Source organism: Trichomycterus rosablanca, unplaced genomic scaffold, assembly GCF_030014385.1.
Source record: "Trichomycterus rosablanca isolate fTriRos1 unplaced genomic scaffold, fTriRos1.hap1 scaffold_236, whole genome shotgun sequence".
Lineage (NCBI taxonomy): Eukaryota > Metazoa > Chordata > Actinopteri > Siluriformes > Trichomycteridae > Trichomycterus > Trichomycterus rosablanca.
In genome coordinates this window covers 9,162-27,284 of record NW_026947064.1, presented here as the reverse complement: position 1 = coordinate 27,284, position 18,123 = coordinate 9,162, and the positions used below count along the sequence as shown (strand labels likewise).

General features: G+C 39.6%; 2 protein-coding genes across 4 annotated transcripts; both read left to right on the top strand.

Moving 5' to 3' along the window:
* The first annotated feature begins 3,230 nt into the window (after window positions 1–3,230).
* LOC134307030 (uncharacterized) lies at window positions 3,231–9,605 on the top strand. Of its 2 annotated transcripts, none has more exons than XM_062990418.1 (3): window positions 3,231–3,366; window positions 4,351–4,419; window positions 5,446–9,605. In XM_062990418.1, the coding sequence occupies exon 3, from the start codon at window positions 6,886–6,888 to the stop codon at window positions 8,332–8,334; it is 1,449 nt and encodes a 482-aa protein (XP_062846488.1). In that variant the 5' UTR covers window positions 3,231–3,366; window positions 4,351–4,419; window positions 5,446–6,885; the 3' UTR covers window positions 8,335–9,605. Both variants share the same exon structure in this region, with proteins under 2 accessions (XP_062846488.1, XP_062846489.1).
* Window positions 9,606–10,635: 1,030 nt separating this feature from the next.
* LOC134307029 (uncharacterized) lies at window positions 10,636–15,853 on the top strand. 2 transcript variants are annotated; one of them, XM_062990417.1, is made up of 5 exons: window positions 10,636–11,935; window positions 12,272–12,533; window positions 12,631–12,665; window positions 12,769–12,838; window positions 13,565–15,853. In XM_062990417.1, exons 2-5 carry the CDS (start codon window positions 12,278–12,280, stop codon window positions 14,365–14,367), a joined length of 1,164 nt encoding a protein of 387 aa, XP_062846487.1. In that variant the 5' UTR covers window positions 10,636–11,935; window positions 12,272–12,277; the 3' UTR covers window positions 14,368–15,853. The 2 variants fall into 2 exon arrangements, with proteins under 2 accessions (XP_062846487.1, XP_062846486.1); XM_062990416.1 differs by having other exon boundaries at window positions 12,628–12,665.
* Window positions 15,854–18,123: the final 2,270 nt, after the last annotated feature.

Sequence of the window (18,123 nt, the reverse complement as noted above, 5' to 3'; positions counted from 1 at the left end):
TGCTTGTTTTGTAAAACCAAAACTTCACTTAAGGACTCAGCCGTAACCCTCAACACTACTTTCATAATTCTGATATAAACTTTTCTCTTAAATCTCATCTGTTCGGTGAGTAAAGCTTATAATAAAATAATCAGTGAATGTCGGTAAGTTTGTAATGATTCACCTCTGTTGGATCTGATCACAATGGTTGCTCTTTTATCTTTGCTCTTTTCTAGAAGAGACTTGGAGCAGGACAGTGTTTACAGCGCAGCAGGTCGAACCCGAGTCCAGCCAGATTAAAGATAATCAGGATTAAGTCCTTTTTTAACCTCTCCATCATTCTGAGGGGCGATTTTAAAAAATACGTCCAGATGCTGAAATAGGAGACACTTTGTTGTCAGGTGATCATGTGTTTATAATGGTGTAATTATTTGTGTTTGGATGCAAATTTGTTAGCGTTTTTATGTTAATTAAATGTAATACAGGTCACTTATTACGAAATACTTGCTGCTATTTAATACAAGATTATAAAAGGTCCTTGTTTTTGATTGGCTGACAGGTGTATTAAGTAATAATAGGACAGATCTAGGATAGAGCCAGTAAATAGTTTAAACATGACCAGTTTTCCATTAATATTATTAGATATTTTACAAAAAAAAAAAAAAAAAAAAAAAAAAAAAAAAAAAAAAAAAAAAAAAAAAAAAAAAAAAAAAATATATATATATATATATCTTATATATATATATATATATATATATATATCTTATATATATATAAGAGCTGAAAATAAATAGGCCAACTGCCGTTAGCACTGAAAGGAAACGTGCTTATATGTGTGTTGCCCTCTCTTCTTGTGAACCACAATGGGACCAGATCATACATAGCAAACAGGCCCATCCTTCTCATTGAGTAAGTGAATTTTGTTTGTTTTGTGTTTTAGTATACATTTATAGAAATATATATTTTTATGTTGCCTGGGTCGCGTTAAAACATCATGGACAAGATGTGGGTCACCAGAAAAAAGTTTGAAAAACCCTGCTGTATTGAATGCAGTGTAGTGGTTCATTTTGTATGTTCTTAGTTCCACCTAGTGGGGAATAAAAATGGCTGCACTGAGAAAAATCTAAAGTTGTGCATGAAATCCTCTTTTCTTCATGGGATCATAGAGTCAGAGTGAGCATCTCAGTGTCAGTGTAGCAATCCTCTTAAACCCAAGACCTAAGAGTCCAGTAGCCCAAGAGTCCAGTAGCCATGAATTGAGTATTGGGGGGACCAACTCTACTGGGGGTCCCTGATGTTCTAAACATTTCTGCCAAATCAACGACTAATGCTAGAAAGTTCAACAGGTTTATTTGTCATTTTTATGTCAGTATATGTCCCTCACATTTGAGAATTGGGGTGTTCCCCTAATATATATTGTGATTATTACAGCTCTTGGGGTACCGTATTTTTTGATGTTGGTTAATTTATTGTCAGCTACATACAGATAATTTAGTGTTTGGTGGTTAAAGTTTGGGTTTTAAAACGTTTAAGTTTGATATCTGTGTTTTGGACATGTCTTCTACAGGAAACTCTCATCTGCACATTTATTTTAAAGCTGTTTATATCTAATTATTACAAATAGTGACATGTATTATTTTACTTTATGTCACTAATGTATTATATGTGCATGCACACTGTAAAAAAAAAAAACTGGGTGCCAAACAAATGCCAGCCACTGTGGGACAGCTCGGTGTGACTGGGCATTACTGCTGGCAGGGACACAGGGAAGAATGTGGGTATTATTTCAGACTGGTAGTGAACTCATGCTCTCTCTGGCCCTAGAGCACGAGATTTAGCTTCCCTTAAGAGCTTTAACTTCACACTTTAATAATATCGTTCACAAATGTTAGTCATGGCCGTGCATTAGGCTCTCATCCCACATGTTAACAGAGCGTGGGCATGAATTATGCATATTGATAAGGTCACCAGCAGCTCTCTGTAGGGTTGTTTGTTCTAACACACTGTTTGTTTGCTGTACAGGCGCCATGGCAGAACTCGGTGCAAAGCATTTTCTGAAGAAACACCAGGCGGAACTTATCAAAAGGACAAGAAATCCATTAGGTCTGGCTGATGTTCTGCGTGGGAAGGGCATTATTAAAGCTGAAATGTATTCTAACATCAAAAGACAGACAACCAGCCAGAAACAAATGAGAGAATTATACGAGCACCTGAACAGCGAGAAAGCCTATCAGTGTGTTTATGATTGGCTAAAAGAGAACGAGTCTGATTTAATGAAAGAACTGGGTAAGCCTGACTTTTGAGTTTTGTTTTTAAATCATAATAATAGAACTCTATTAATTGCTTCTGTGATTTTGTTCCAGCTGACGACTGTGTTTTAGATAAATACCTCTTCCCCTTACCAAGTCCTAATGGTCATTAGTTGATGGTAACCAGTAACCAATGGGCATATATAGTGATCCTTCAGAATAACACATCACTGAGTGTGAGGTCAATAAGTTTTCATGCTTTACTGAATCAAAAACCAGCCCAACATAACAAACATGGCAGTAAAACAGTAACATCAAAAGAATTTGGTCACTTTTAGCTTTAAAACTAATAATTATTAGACAAAAAAGAACATACTTGTTATGAATTGTTGCTACACCTGCCGGTTTGGAGATGGGGGGGGGATTCATCTGATCCCAGGGGTGCAAAGTTAAGCATTTTACTGGTGTAGCTTGATAACAAGTTCTGTAGAGAACTTATTCACTAAAGGAGCCGAATATTAACTGCTGGCTGTAAGAAATGACAGAATTGATCATGATCATTGGTTTGTTGGTTGATTTATTAACATTTCTAACAGAAATGAGGTTGACAATGCCGAACCAGAGAGTAAGTCACAGTAAAACTCTGACCTATAGGGCTGAGGTCCCCAATCTTTTTTGCACCATGGACCGGTTTTATTTAAGACATAATGTCACGGACTGGCAGGGTGGGAGGATTTAAAATAAAATAACTATGTAACTGTGTAATAACTAACTCACAATAATGGAAAATCAGCTTTTTTCAATGCAACAAGACGCAGCTCCCACCTAGTGGTGATAGGAGGCAATAGCGCCTGAAGTGTGTTGAAAATTGGCGCAGTGTTTTCATTGCTATTGTAGCGTCTCTAATTATTTTTTCTTTCTGTGCGGCCCAGTAATAAATGACCCACAGACTGGTAGCGGTCTTTTTTTTGCGCAACGAGATCTGATCTGCACATCAGTTCAGCATGGCAGAAGCTCAAGTTATGCCTGGTTCACACTACATGATTCTAGCCCTGATTTTCGCTCGGTGACGGGTCGGTGCTGGATTCGGGAGGAACTCGGTGTTCGCTCTGCGATCAAAACTCGGCTCTCAATCAATGTGAGAAACAGCGAGGGGAAACACAGGGGCGAGGTTGTAAACAGGTGGTTCAGGAGCGGAATATAGTTTCTATCAGAATACATCAGCACACGCGAGTTTTACAGTATTTCTGACCTGATCGTTCTCTACAAAACAAAATATTTATTAACCTCCAACTCACTATAGAACAAGCCATGCTGCTCGTGTTGCCAAATCCACTCAGATTCATTTATTTCATCGGCGCACAAACTTTCATCTCTCGCTACTTGTTGATGTGCATGTTTGGACGTGGTATCATTAAACCTTTCATCACTTCTCACGTGTGTTTTCGTGACAGAACGTAGTTTTGGAGAGCAGAGAAGCTCACCTGTGATTCCCCCTGGTGATAGATGGTGTAGTGTAAAAACCCCCATCGCCGATCAGTCGTGTAGTGTGAACATTACAGCGACCAGGTGTTAATCAGAGTGTCGTGTCGTGTAAACTTGGCATAAGCTGTTCAACAGCCAGGTGTATGTTTACATTACATTTACAATGTTGTAGCGTGTCAGACATATAAAATAATAATAAAAAATGAATGTTACTGTTTTCTGTTTTGGAGTAATTATTTATGTAAACAAAATACACAAATATTTTTAATAATGAAAATATTATGTTCTTTGTACAATTAGCACATTCGTTCTCTGAACATCTGTACATATTTAAACAAAACCTGTTAATGTAACTCAAATATGCCTAAATGTGTTGAATCGAAATCGAATCGAATCGGGACCTTGTGAATCGAATCGAATCGAATCGATCCAGGAAATTAGTGGCGATACCCAGCCCTACTCTTTTCCAGACATTATTTATTTCATATAACTGATTTGGCTGAAACACTTAAAGTAAATCATTAAAATACCTTTATACATTTAGTCATTTTTAGGTATATTAAGGTCTTGCTTGATGATTTGAAGGTATTTGTGATTTTTCTGTGTGTGTGTTATTTTTCCTTATATGTTTACACAGGGAAGAGGTTTAGGAGTCAAACAGAGGACGGCGTGGATGAACCAGATAACCGTCTCAATAATTCTCCAAGTAAGTAAAAACTAAATTCTTACTAGCCCACTAAAATCTATTAATGCTTTAATGTCGTCATCCCATCCAGGGTATTCCTGCCTTGCACCCAGTCTTTCCTGGTGAAACCAGACCATCCGCGACCCTGACCAGGACGACAATAAAAAAATTCAAAACTACGGCAATCATTTATTAATCTGTAATTGAGCAACACAGACGGGTCACGTTTAATACATGACAGTAAAAAGAAGAATGTGTGATGTGTTACTTCCCTTAAATCTTTATTTAACTGATAAAAGTACAAAGAAAAGATTCTTAATGTTTCACTGATCAACCTCATTCTAGTTTGTAAATAGAAACACGTTTAGAATTTGATGCTGTAACTCCAAAAAAGTCAGGACGGGGGTGTGTTCCCTACCAAGTCCCATCAGCATTTTTATTAATGAGACTTTTTAATGCGTCTGGAACTGAGGACACTGATTGTTGCAGTGTTTCTTGTGGATCTGGACTGCAGGCAGGCTGGTCAAGCACACACACACTCTGTGTCTAGGAAGCCGCACTGTTGTAGTGCAGGCAGAATGAGGCCTGGTATCACCGTGCTTAAATAACTACGAACTTCCAAAGAAAAGATGCCTTGATGGTAACTTGTATCTTTGTTAAGTCCCAAAACCCTTCTCCACTTCAACATTCTGTAACTTTTATTGGAATGTGTTATACGCATCAAATTCAGGGTTTGGGTTTCAATAATTCGGTCAAAGAAAAGAAACCATTGCAGAAAATTATTTAAAGTGTAGTACTGTCATGATATGTGTGCTGTGACAAATTATCTGCCCCTTGTCTTATATTACACTTTTTTAAGAGGTGCAAAAAAACTAAAAGTTGCAAATATGCAAAAATAAAATAAACCAGTAAGGACACAAATTCCTTTTTACGATAATGTGTTCCCTACCAGTGTTTGCAAAGCTTTGACCTTCAACTGCAGTAGCCAGTGTACAAATGAAAATCTGATACACTGTGTAAACAACTACATTATCTACATTTCAACAGATCTCAAGACCTTATCCACCATGGCCAAACTGGAAGACTGGGTCTCTGATCCTGAAAACAGCCAGAAACTGATTGATGACCTGGAGAAGAAGCTCAAACAGGGTGAAATTGAGGCTTTGAAAGATTCTCTGAAGGATAAGAAGCTGAAAAAGAGTCTGTGTCTCACTGCTAAAGAGATTAACGAGATCAGTCGTAAAAAAGAACTAAAGTTGTTTCTCGAACAGAGAAAAAGCTACATTTCCTAAATCGATGTTAGGGTTGTTTTTTGAAAAGGACAAAGACCACGTTACAGCTGCAAAAGTATCGATGTTGGTAGAAAATGATGATGATTAAGAGTTCATGCAGATAAATGCAGAAGAGTCAGGCAGCAGTAGATATGGATCGTCATTTAGCTTGACTGACCGCTCACTGTCACAAACTAATGATCAGTTACAGGTTGTGACAAGCCTTCATACCATCAGTCACCCAATAGTCACTGGCGTTCCATGTAGTGAGAAGAAAACTAGCGACAGTGAGTCCAAAAACGCTGATCTGGGCTGTGTATCGCCAGCAGAGGAGCTTGGTTCTCGATCATTACAGACATGTGAACCAACAGTGGTCCAGGAGAAAGATAAACTTCTACCAACAGAGGACCTGCAGGAGGTACAGTTTAAGAATACACCTCAAATATCAGATGTTCCGAGATCTGAGAAAAATTTTTATGATGGTCATCAGAATAAGTGTTTTGGTACCTCTCTACATGCAGTAGTGGACGAGCCAATGAAAAACAAGGGGCTGCAAGATCTTAAGATCAAAGCAAGAAGTGGTTCTGATGTCCCAAAGCATCCATATGTTCTTCATGGTGATCAGAATAAGTGTTACGGTACCTCTCTACATGCAGTAGTGGATAAGCCGATGCAAAATGAGGGGCTGCTAGAACTCCAGTGTAAGGAAAGATGTGGTTCTGATGTCCTAAATCATCCAGATGTTTTTGATATCCTTCAGGACCAGAATGAGCATTATGTTACCTCTCATCCTGCAGCAGCAGGTGACCTGATGCAAAACGGGGGACTGCAAGATCTTCAGTTCAAAGAAAGAAATGGTTCAGATGTCCTAAAGCATCCAGATGTTCTTGATGGTGATCAGAATGAGAATTACGCTACCTCTCCACATGCAGTAGTGGACGAGCCAATGGAAAATGAGGGGCTGCAGGATCTTAAGATCAAAGAAAGAAATGGTTCTGATGTCCCAAAGCATCCATATGTTCTTGATGGTGAACAGAATGAGCATTACGGTACCCCTCTACCTGCTGTAGCAAACAACCTGATGCAAAACGAGGGACTGCAAGATCTTCAGTTCAAAGAGAGAAGAGGTTCTGATGTCATAAAGCATCCAGATGTTCTTGATGGTGATCAGAATTAGCATTACGATACCTCTCCACATGCAGTAGTGGACGAGCCAATGCAAAACAAGGGGCTGCAAAAACTTCAGTGTAAAGAAAGAAATGGTTCTGATGTCATAAAGCATCCAGATGTTCTTGACAGTCATCAGGACCAGAATGAGAATTATTGTACCTCTCTACCTGCTGTAGCAGATGACCCAATAAAAAACGAGGGGCTGCAAGATCTTCAGTTTAAAGAAAGAAAGGTTGATATCTTAAATCATCCAGATGTTCTTGTTGATAATCAGAATAAGCATTACGGTACCCCTCTACCTGCTGTAGTGGATAAGCCAATGCAAAACAAGGAACAAAAAGATATTCAGTTCAAAGGAAGAAGTGCTTCTGGTGTCCCAAATAATCCAGATGTTCTTAATATCTATCAGGGCCAGAGTAAGTGTTATGGTACCTCTCTACCTGCTGTAGCAGACAACCTATTGCAAATCAAGGGGCTACAAGATCTTCAGTTCAAAGAAAGAAATGGTTCAGATGTCCTAAAGCATCCAGATGTTCTTGATGGTGATCAGAATGAGAATTACGCTACCTCTCAACATGCAGTAGTGGACGAGCCAATGGAAAATGAGGGGCTGCAAGAATTTCAGTGTAAAGAAAGAAGTGCTTCTGATGTCATAAAGCATCCAGATGTTCTTGATGTTGATCAGTGTTATGGGACCTCTTTACCTGCAGTAGTGGATAAGCCAATGCAAAACGAGGGGCTGCAAGATCTTAAGATCAAACAAAGAAATGGTTCTGATGTCCCAAATCATCCAGATGTTCTTGATGGTGAACAGAATGAGCATGACGGTACCTCTCTACCTGCAGTAGTGGATGAGCTAATGCAAACTGAGGGGCTGCAGGGTCTTCAGTTCAAAGAAAGAAATAATTTTGATGTCCCGAATCTTCCAGACAATCATGATTATGATCAGAATATGCGTCACTGTACCTCCCTACCTGCATTAGCAGATTTCCTGATGCAAAACAAGGGACTGCTAGATCTTAAGTTACAAGCAAGAAGTGGTTCTGATGTCCCAAATCATCCAGATGTTCTTGATGTTGATCAGAATAAGCATTACGGTACCTCTCTACCTGCAGTAGCAGGTGGCCCAATGCAAAACCAGGGACTGCAAGATCCTAACTTAAATGAAAGAAGTGCTTCTGATGTCCCGAATCATCCACATGTCCTTGATGGCCATCAGGGCCAGAATAAGCATTATGGTACCCCTCTACCTGCTGTAGTGGATGAGCTCATGCAAAATGAGGGGCTGCAAGATCTTAAGTTCAAAGAAAGAAATAGTTCTGCTATCTTAAATCATCCAGATGTTCTTGATGGCCAGCAGTGCCAGCTACAACCAGTAGAAGAAAGCATGGATGTGCAGGAGACGGTCAGTGAACCAAATATGCAGTTTTACAAAAATTCTTTAAAGCCTCTGCAGCCTGATGGTCTGTTTGAAGCAAATCACAGTAAAACTTAATTTTCATCCCGTTTTCAAAACACATCAGTCATGCAGCTCCAGTCTGAGGGTCGAGATGATGCACGGCTAGAGGAAAACATGGACATACAAGAGAACGTGTATGAACCAAATGAGCGTTTTAACCCCACGTCTGTTTACAGTAGGTTTAGTGATCCAGCTGTGAGTTCTGTGACTGGTGCAGTGAAGGATCAAGATAAAGTACAGTCACTGGGTCATGCTGAAAGTTCTTCAAAACTATTTGCTACAGACATTACAGGTCAACCCTTAAACCAAAGTACACCTTTAAATGAGACCAAGAAAAGAAACAATAACAGAAAGAAAGTGCTGAAGGAAAATAAGCTGAAGAAGATGAAGAAAATGACGGAGCGGGACATTGTGCTCCGTAACTGGGCTATGAAACAATGCAGCGGCAGTGAGGGGGAGATAAAGGAAGTATTTGATTGTATATTGATCAGTGATGTTGTGGAACACAGCGAGTACTCGTTTCTAAAGGCTGAAAATGTCATGAACTATAAGAACCCAAAAACTGGTGTAAATAAAATGATTTACCTCACTGATGAGAAAAAGTTCTCAATCGACACACAAACTCTGCTCCAGTATCACATGTACGTGTGTGACATTCCATCGACGATCGTCTTAGGTCCTCAAGAGGAAGAGAGGAGCATCGACAGGTCTTTCACTATAGACCCGTATCTGTGGTGCATTTCAAAGGTTTTTGTTCCTGCCTGCTCTTGCTGTGTACAAAAACATCCAGCAAAAGAAAAAGCTGTACTCTCTGATTTGAAAACGTGCAAAGATCCGAAGCCATCCGGTCACATTTAATTGTACAGAATTTTTAAAACATTTTCTTAAAGCAGAACTAAATGAAACACGAAAGTATTCATTAAACGAGTTATAATCACCTTCAATGCCACCACCCACTTGGAAGGACAAAGGTCAGGTGGGGTCACTTACAGCTGCCGCTGCAATATGATATCTTTGGGAATGGGGTTAGGCACCGTGACTGGCCAGCAGAGGGTGTTGCTGCAGCGCTTGACCACTGTCCCTTCCACTTACAGACACCCAGCCAGTCGTGTGCCTGTGCAGCCACCTTGGCCGGTCAGTAGCACAGCTGAGATTCGAACTTTGATCTCAAAGTTATATATGCTTTATGCTTATTAAAAATGATGCTTTTTGTTGTTTGCAGTATAATTACTGATTTATTTTCCTGATTACAGTTGACTTATTTTAAAATGTCTGCAAATTATATTAAAATAAAGTGTTTTTCATTATTCAGTTTGTAGTTTTTGTTGTTCATACACTTCATCATTTATGTTCAACAGGTAGATCAGTTCTAACAGTGACAAGCTGTAGCTCTCGTACCACAGACAGACTGTTGACATCACTTCATTGTTGATGTCACGTTGGTTTACACAATTATTAGTATTGTTACCGGTCGTCTGGGTGCCCCTTAGCAGGCACAATCGGCAGTGCAGGCGGTGCAGCGGACAAAATCAGTCGCTAATCTGCTGGGTGAGAGAAGACGGGACTATAAAAAGTGGACGGGGTCTTCAATGCTGTGTAAGCACCCCGGTTAGTAGTCCACAGCACCAATCCTGCTCCTCACTGGTAATTCTTTCCAAAAACAACAGTGTGTTTTTGTGGTTAAAGTATGCATTACAGTAATTCACTCACAGGAAAAAAAATACCATTAAATACTCTGTGGTCGAAACTATATGGACATTTGATCATGAGCATGTTGGTCATTTTTTTTCAAAACCAACGTTAGTATGTGGTGCCCCTCCATGATTTTGGAGTTTGTGAGAATTGGAGCACATTTTATTAAAAGAGCGCATTTATGTCTTGCACACAGTGTCCGGGCATGGTGCCTGACCCACTGTGACTCTGACAATGAAAAGAAGATATACTTTATTTGTCATATATACGTATACAGTTGTACAGGGAGCTGGGGTCAGAGCGCAGGGTCAGCCATCATACAGCACCCCTGGAGCAGACAGGGTTAAGGGCCTTGCTCAAGGACCCAACAGTGGCTGAATAGCAGAGCCTGGATTTGAACCACCAATCTTCCGGTTGATAGTCCAAAGCTCTACCCACTAGGCTACCACTGTCCCTCAAACAGTTGTCCCTAAAGCAGTTGAAGGTCTGAATAAAGAAATGAATGAAGGTTCCATGTTGGTTTCTCCTCCCACACGTGACGAGTCCTGACACGAGTCTGAAGTTCGTCTCTCTGTGTGACATTTTTTACCTTTATTCTATCTGACACAATCAGGAGCAGGGCATTTCCTCTTTGCTCTACAGTCTGATCTCCGCCAGGTAAGAACGTTTAATATTCACGCTGCTGATGTGAGAAATGCTTTTCTTTATTACGGCTGCAAAATGAAACATTTATTATTGTTAATTTATTACGTGTTAATAATAATTTATTAACACTGTCGTGTAAAATATGCTTAAACTAATATAATGAATAAATGTGTTACTAAACTGAAAGTGAAAGTTTATATCTTGCACCAAAAACACGATTCTTATCTACATTTTCGGCATTTAGCAGACACTTTTATCCAAAGCGACTCACAATTATGACCTGAACATGATTTTGAGCAGTTGAGGTTAATGGTCTTGCTCAGGGGCCCAACAGTGGCAACTTAGCAGTGGTGGGGCTTGAACCGGCAACCTTCTGATTACTAGTCCAGTACCTTAACCACTGAGCTATCACTGCCCCTGAAGATAAAATTCTGGACTATTAATGTGCATCTCCTTATATTCAGTGATTCATTTATTTATGTAACTATTCATTTGTTAGTTATGATGCTGTATATCACAGTGTTATTAGAAAGAAACCATGTAAACAGGAAACACTGATCTAAAAGCACTGATCTAATGTAAAAGAATATTGCTGAACTGTGATAATAACATGAATTACAGCCCTAAGTGGAGAAAAAGACATATTTTGTTTATACTGACGCCATTTCTACCCAACAGTTACATTCATGTAATAAACAATGAACAAAATTATTATTTTTTGTGGCAGAGTGGCGCAAAGGGTAGTGCTGTTGCGTCACAGCAAGAAAGTCCTGGGTTCGATTTCTTAGCAGGCTGGGTGAGCAGGGGTCAGTGTGGGTTTCCATCAGGTTCTCCGGGTTTTCTCTCACACACGCAAAAACAACTGGAGCTGCAAAATTTACTCGTGTGTGTGTGTGTGTGTTCTGTGATGGACTGGCGACCTGTCCAGGGTGTTTCCTGCCATTTGCCCAGTGAATTAGTATTTTGCATAGAAAATAGGACAATCTGATTTTTTTGCTGTTCTCACTCTTTAACGGTTCTAACAGGCACATCAGTTATACATCAATAACATCAAATAAATAAAATATTCTCATATTTATAGCAACAGTATGGTGAAGGGCCTTTCCTTTATTTCTGTGCACAAACAGCCATTTTCAAACAGTGTTTTAGTTTGTAAACCTAATCACTCTTTTTTGTCTTCAACATGCCGTGCCAACATCTGAGGGCGTGTCAGGCTGTAGAGGAACAAGAACGTTCTCTTATCACAAATAGTTGATCCATACTGCCTGTACATCTGTAACAGCTGCACAAATCCTCACAGGTAATCTATGCACTCCTTCGGCTTCTTGCTCATGTTTACTCCAGCCGTGCATTGTGCAGCGCCCCGTCTGCTGGTGACACATCCTCGGGTCCAATAGCACCGGCGGTTCTCAGAATAGTACAGAGATTCTTAAAAGCCTGAACAGAACCAGTTCACGATTCAGATTTATTTAGATCGAGAGAGTGAGGTCCATCATGACACAGGGCGAGGAGTTTGGTGTGAATGTTGCTGAAGCTCGATTCATGCTGACTTACTCTTAACCAGTTTGACCCACTTAACCATTACAGATGCTTCAATATAAAAAAGTGCACCGACATTGTGGTTGATTTTGAACAGGTGAAGATGGCGTCCCCCGCCGAACGGTTCCTGAAGGTCCACAGGAGTGAAATCGTGGGCCGAGTGAAGAGCGTAAACGGTCTGGCTGATTGTCTGCTTGAGAAGGAAGTGATTTCTAAGGAAGCATTGAATGAGATCAGTAGCCAGAAACCAGAAGAGGAGCAGATGAGGACAGTTTATAAGCATCTGAACAGCAGTAAGGCCTATGAATTAACATTAGAATGGCTGAAGAGACACGAGTCTCATGTGATGGAAGATCTGGGTAAGTAGCTTCATGCGGTGTGATTCATCCTGAAGATTAAAAAGATGGAACATTTTCTGAATTCTCAGTTATTCATGTTCTTTTTATTTTAAAGCAGAAAAGACAGAGACTCCGGAACCGAGCCACTCGAGAGTGAGTAACGTGGTGAAAGCTTCGGTTCTGTTTGTAACTCTGGGATTTATAGACATTTAGAATTGTATTAGAGTCACATTTTCTCTCTGGTGAACCCACATAGGAAAAAAGACAGAGAATCCAGAACCATGAAGCCATGGATGAAACAGATTGTGATCTCCAAACATCACCAGGTACTGAGTTCAGAGTATGTTGTGCGCATCTTGCTGCCACTTCTCATCTGCTTTTCGTCTTTTCTCTGTTTTTTTCCCAGTTTCTCTTTCACTGTTTGAAATCAGAGAATTGCACTGGCTTTCAATCACATCATGCATCAAATTCAAAATTCTGTTTCTTACATTTAAAGCTCTCCATGGTCTGGCCCCAGCTTTTGTTTAAGAGCTCTTACACCCCTACACTCCCTCTCGCTCCTTAAGGTCCTCCGGTGGAAGGTTCCTCTCTACGCCTCTGACTAAACTGTCCTCAAGGGTGGCAGATCTTTCAGTGCTGTTGCTCCTAAGCCCTGAAACTCTCCACCCCAAGATTGTTCTTATATCACTTTTTTAAATCTCTAGACTTTTCTTTTTAGTCAGTATTTTGGTTTTTCCCTCTACTGTAAAGTGACCTTGAGACTGTGAAAGGTGCTATATAATCAAAACATTATTATTATTACTATTATTATTACTGTTATTATTATTATTACTTTTGAAGATTTCTGTCGATTGTAGTCGGATGTGGAATTAAATTGCTGCAATTCTGACATTTAAGATTTTTTATTAGTAAATGTTTTACATTAATTGGTAAACACACACATTGACATTTTTGTTAATTTGATCTTTAATGATTAATTGTTTAAATGCTCTACCAAGTCAGGAAATGTAAGTGTATTTTATTAACAACAACTTTGTGTGGTTTTGAAACAGATCTCAAGACCTTATCCACCATGGCCAAACTGGACGACTGGGTCTCTGATCCTAAAATCAGTGAAAAACTGGTTAATGACCTGAAGGAGAAGCTTGCTCAGGGTGAAATGGAGGGTTTGGAGGATTATCTGAAGGACATAAAGCTGAAAAAGAGTCTGTGTCTCACTGCTAAAGAGATCAACGAGATCAGACAGAGAAAAGATCTTCGTTCATTTCTTACAGACGTTAAAGGAGCCAAATTTCCTAAAAATACACTTGACCACTTTTTTGAGAAGGTCAGAAGTAAGGCCTCAACAGCCAAGAAAAAGCCTGAACAGTACAGTAATTACGACGACTCCATAAACCATAATGCAGATGATTTGAACAGCAGTGGATACGGATCTTCATGCAGCTCAAGTTTTAATAGCAGAGTGTTTCCTCACACTGTGTTCCCAAATGAGGACGTGTTCATATGTGAAGGTGTCACTGATGTCAGTCACACACACAACATGGAGGTCACGGATTACGAGTCCAAAAGCGCAGACCTAGACTTCAAAGCGGACGTTCCACACCCAACAGAAAACGCAGATCAGATTCAGCAAGCTGTCAGAAGCAGTGGAGGAACCAGGGAATTAAAAGAAAAGCAGGAAATGGACGACACTGACTGTCCTCCTCAAACATCCTCTCAAAACCTTTTCAATGTTCCTCTGTTTGCCAAAAAGAGCAAGTTGTCCAGCTACAGTCCAAGCTACAGGACAAAGTCGATACCTCATTTGAAGAAAGAGCGGGGGTCTGGTTGTGGAAGGTTTGGAGCCAGAAGATAAGCAGCAGAGCAGTTACAATCATGGAGATGATTTTGATGAGCCGGATGGACCACAAGGAATGATCATTTTTCCAAAGCTTGAAGACGTTCCCCCTAGTACTTGGAGCCGAGACCTTCAACTACAGTCCGCAGATGGTGGACGGCTAGAAAAACGCACGGACACACTAAGGAACACGGGTGAAGAGCTTAAGAAAGCCAACTGCTCCAACATGTCTTCATTAAAGAACCCAAAACCAAAAAGAGAGAAGAGGAGGAACGTGGAAGGACAGCCGAACAGAAGAATCGAGCAGTACGGCACTGTGCTTTGTAACTGGTTAATGAATCAATGCAGCGGCAGTGAGGAGGAGTTCAAGAAATTATTCGACCGTATCTCAGTAAAACACGTAGTAGAACACAGCGAGTACCCGTTCTTCATAGCTGAAAACATCACAGTGTTTAAGAACCCACAAACTGGTGAAGAACAGATCATCGTCGTGAAGGATGAGAAGAAGAACTCCACAGAGACCACAAGTCTGATCCATTATCAGATGTTTGTGTGTGACATTCAGAAAACTGTCCTCTTAGGTTCTAAAGAGCCTAAAGAGAAGCAGATCGGCTTTGAGGAGTCCGAGGTTCCTGTAAATCGCTGCCTGAGGAGCATCCTGGAGGTGTTCGCTCCTGCTCTCGCTGTGTTCAAAAATATTCAAAGAAAAGAAAGACTGGACTCGTATCTGAAAACGATCCAAGGGCGGAAAGAAAATCCTCGTTAGTGTATTTGTGGAGGATCAGAGAACAGTACATGGAACAGGAGTTTTGCCTAGGTTACAAACCCAAACTGTCATCTTACGCTGGGAAAATACGTCCATTTGTTCAGATATAATCCAAGATTTTGATTATTTCTCAATATTTTGAGTCTTTAACGTTCACGGCTTCACACTGCAGCCCCGATCATGAATGTTTTTTAATCCATTGTTTTGTTTCCACACTCGTCGACTGGCTGATTAAGGACGTCTGTGCTGAAAATACTCAGAAAAAAAATATTTACTGTTTTTTTATTTCTTTTATTGATTTTTAAAACAATACCTGCACAAAGCTGTAAAATTTCTCCTATTTTTGCATATTTGTCACACAGAAGTTTCAAATCAAACTACTTTTAATATCAGACAGACTGAAAAAATCATTCCAACCTTCTGAGACCGCATTCCAACAGAAGAACATCGTACCAGGGTTTTTAATCACACACGACTCCTACATACAGGAGCAGCCGAAAGAAGAAAAGAAATCTCATTTTTTATGTTTTTTTAGGTTTGACAGGGCAGTGGTAGCTCAGTAGTAAAGGTACTAGATCAAAAGGTCACTGGTTTAAGCCCCACCACTGCCAAGCTGCCACTGTGTACTTTGGTGTCCTGCACAGAAAACTGAAGCTGAACGTTTTAAAGTTTATGTTCCACTAATTCAGTCACTGTATAAGATCAGCTGTTAATATTAATAAAATCCCAAGAATAAAACTGAGCATTTTATCTTTTTTATCACTCATGTCATGATATGATTCCAGTAGTTTTCAGCAGTGTTGGACTTTGCCTCATTATGACGTCCACACACTTTATTATTCCAACCGCAGTGAGGGTCACAAGAACCTCGGTAAACTAACACAGAGCTCCACAATCCAACCACCACAAAGGTAAGTGAAGATTTACCACAGAGATCAGCTTCTAAAATCAAAACTTTGTGTTTTTAAAGCTCTACAGGTTTAATAATGGAGATTATTTACTGTTTTAAGTTTACTTACTTACATCAGACAGATTCTATGTAGTCAAGAGATATGATTAGCTGCAAAATGTACAGTTTCATGTTAAATTTTTCCCTTTTATTTAAGTTTTTTGTGTTGATTCTGTCACTTATTGGAAATAAAAACAAATAAAAAGTATGTGGACGCCTGAAACTAATTATTGACGTTTTTGTTTGGCTTTCTGTAACATTAGTGTGACAAAAATAATGACCAGAGCATGAGAGCAAGTTTAAATAAACCAAGATTTGTTAATTAGATTTAAAAATAGTAAAACTTTAAAGTAAAATAACCCACACCCACGAACTACAGGAAACCTACAGAGAACTTCACACGTGTCTGAAGAGGCAGCGCTGTGTGTAACCGGCAGAGGCCGCCAAATTGCACAGAATTCAATCCTAACTGACACCCTGTGAAGAATCACCTCTATTCTACCTCAGTTCAGTGAAACAACGATTATTTCCATTTTTAAAACTTGCGTGCAATTAAAAAAGTCCAAAGACAAGATTTTTATATAATAAATTTTTATTGTTTTTATGTACCATGGATTCACAAAGTTTAGTTTTATTAATTTTTTTTCTCGTTATGTGCAGGATCCAGACTGACGAAGCTATGGGTGCAATAAGTAAGTTCAGAAATATTATAAATATTATAAATAATAAAACTGAGGGGTTCTGCCATGGCTCAAAACTTCTAAACTTTATTCAGAATTGCCAGTCAGTTAAAAAAAAACATTTCTCAAAGCAAGATTGCAAATAATGTGGGTCATTCACCATCTACCCTACATAATATTGTAAAAAGATTCAGGGAACTCACAATCTCAGTCGATGTAGGGCAAGGCTGGAAGCCACTTTTAAATGTACGAGACTTTCATGCCCTCAGATATTGCATGAGAAACAGTCAGTTACTGTTTGCTTTAGTCAATTAAAAATAAATGTTTTATATTGATGGTTTTTCACTATCCAATTTGAAACAGATCTCAGGTCTGTATCCACCACTGCCAAACTGGAAGAATGGGTCTCTGATCCCAGAATCAGCCAAAACCTGATTGATGACCTGAAGGAGAAGCTCGCTCAGGGTATAATGGAGGGTCTGGAGGATTATCTGAAAGACATGAAGCTGAAAAAGAGTCTGTGGGTGTGTTCGAAAACCTAGGGAGCTGCCTTGCTGTCTTACTGTCTACATAGGCAGCTGACTTAGTAGAGAGTATTCTAATAAGTCAGTGACTTAAAAGGCAGGTTATTCGAACGCACTACTTAGATAGCGATAACATCGGGTTTAGCATTTCACGTTTAGCATTTAGCATCTTGCCATTAAAACCAATAAACTGAGGTAGCACAGCACGCTAACGTCAATAACATCTCCCTTCATGTACCGATAACGGTTAAATTTCCTGACAAGCCCGAACTTGCAAATAAAAACACTCGGTACAAGTTTATACAAGTTAAAAATCAGTAATATTTTATTTACGTTTGAAAATAACTCCATTCGTTTCTCCGCCCCGTCAGCCATGAATGCTGGGATTGTCTTGATCACTAAGGCAGCGTCGGAGCTCACTCGTTCTTGAGCCAAAATAACATTGAAATAATAAGATGCCTCAGAAGTGAGGATTTTAAGGCATCTAGGATTTCGAACAGCCTCCTTCTCGGGAGCGCGCACAGGATGACGTAAAATGCTGCCTATGTAGACAGCACACTAGCTTTTCGAACACACCCTGTGTCTCACTGCTGATGACATGGATAAGATTAGAAACAACGATGAACTTGGGTGGTTCCTTGATGTGATGAACGGTACTAAATTCCCTTTAGGTTTACTGGATTTGTTTTTTCAGAAGGACACAGACCTACCGAATCATTTACAGGTGTGTGAGGTGGGAGAATAATAATAATAATACTTTAAATTTATATAGCGCCTTTCAAGATACCCAAGGTCGCTTTACATCGAACAATAAACAGTTCAGTGAGGTACAAAAGAAAACATAGTTAATTGAAG

Excerpts from the sequence above, each read along its gene's own strand:
- LOC134307030 (XM_062990418.1), top strand. The coding sequence starts at position 6,886 with ATGCAAAACAAGGGGCTGCAAAAACTTCAGTGTAAAGAAAGAAATGGT.
- LOC134307029 (XM_062990416.1), top strand. The coding sequence starts at position 12,278 with ATGGCGTCCCCCGCCGAACGGTTCCTGAAGGTCCACAGGAGTGAAATC. Across the intron at positions 12,534-12,627 it reads TCATGTGATGGAAGATCTGG|CAGAAAAGACAGAGACTCCG; the intron begins GTAAGTAGCTTC and ends TTTATTTTAAAG. Across the intron at positions 12,666-12,768 it reads CGGAACCGAGCCACTCGAGA|GAAAAAAGACAGAGAATCCA; the intron begins GTGAGTAACGTG and ends GAACCCACATAG.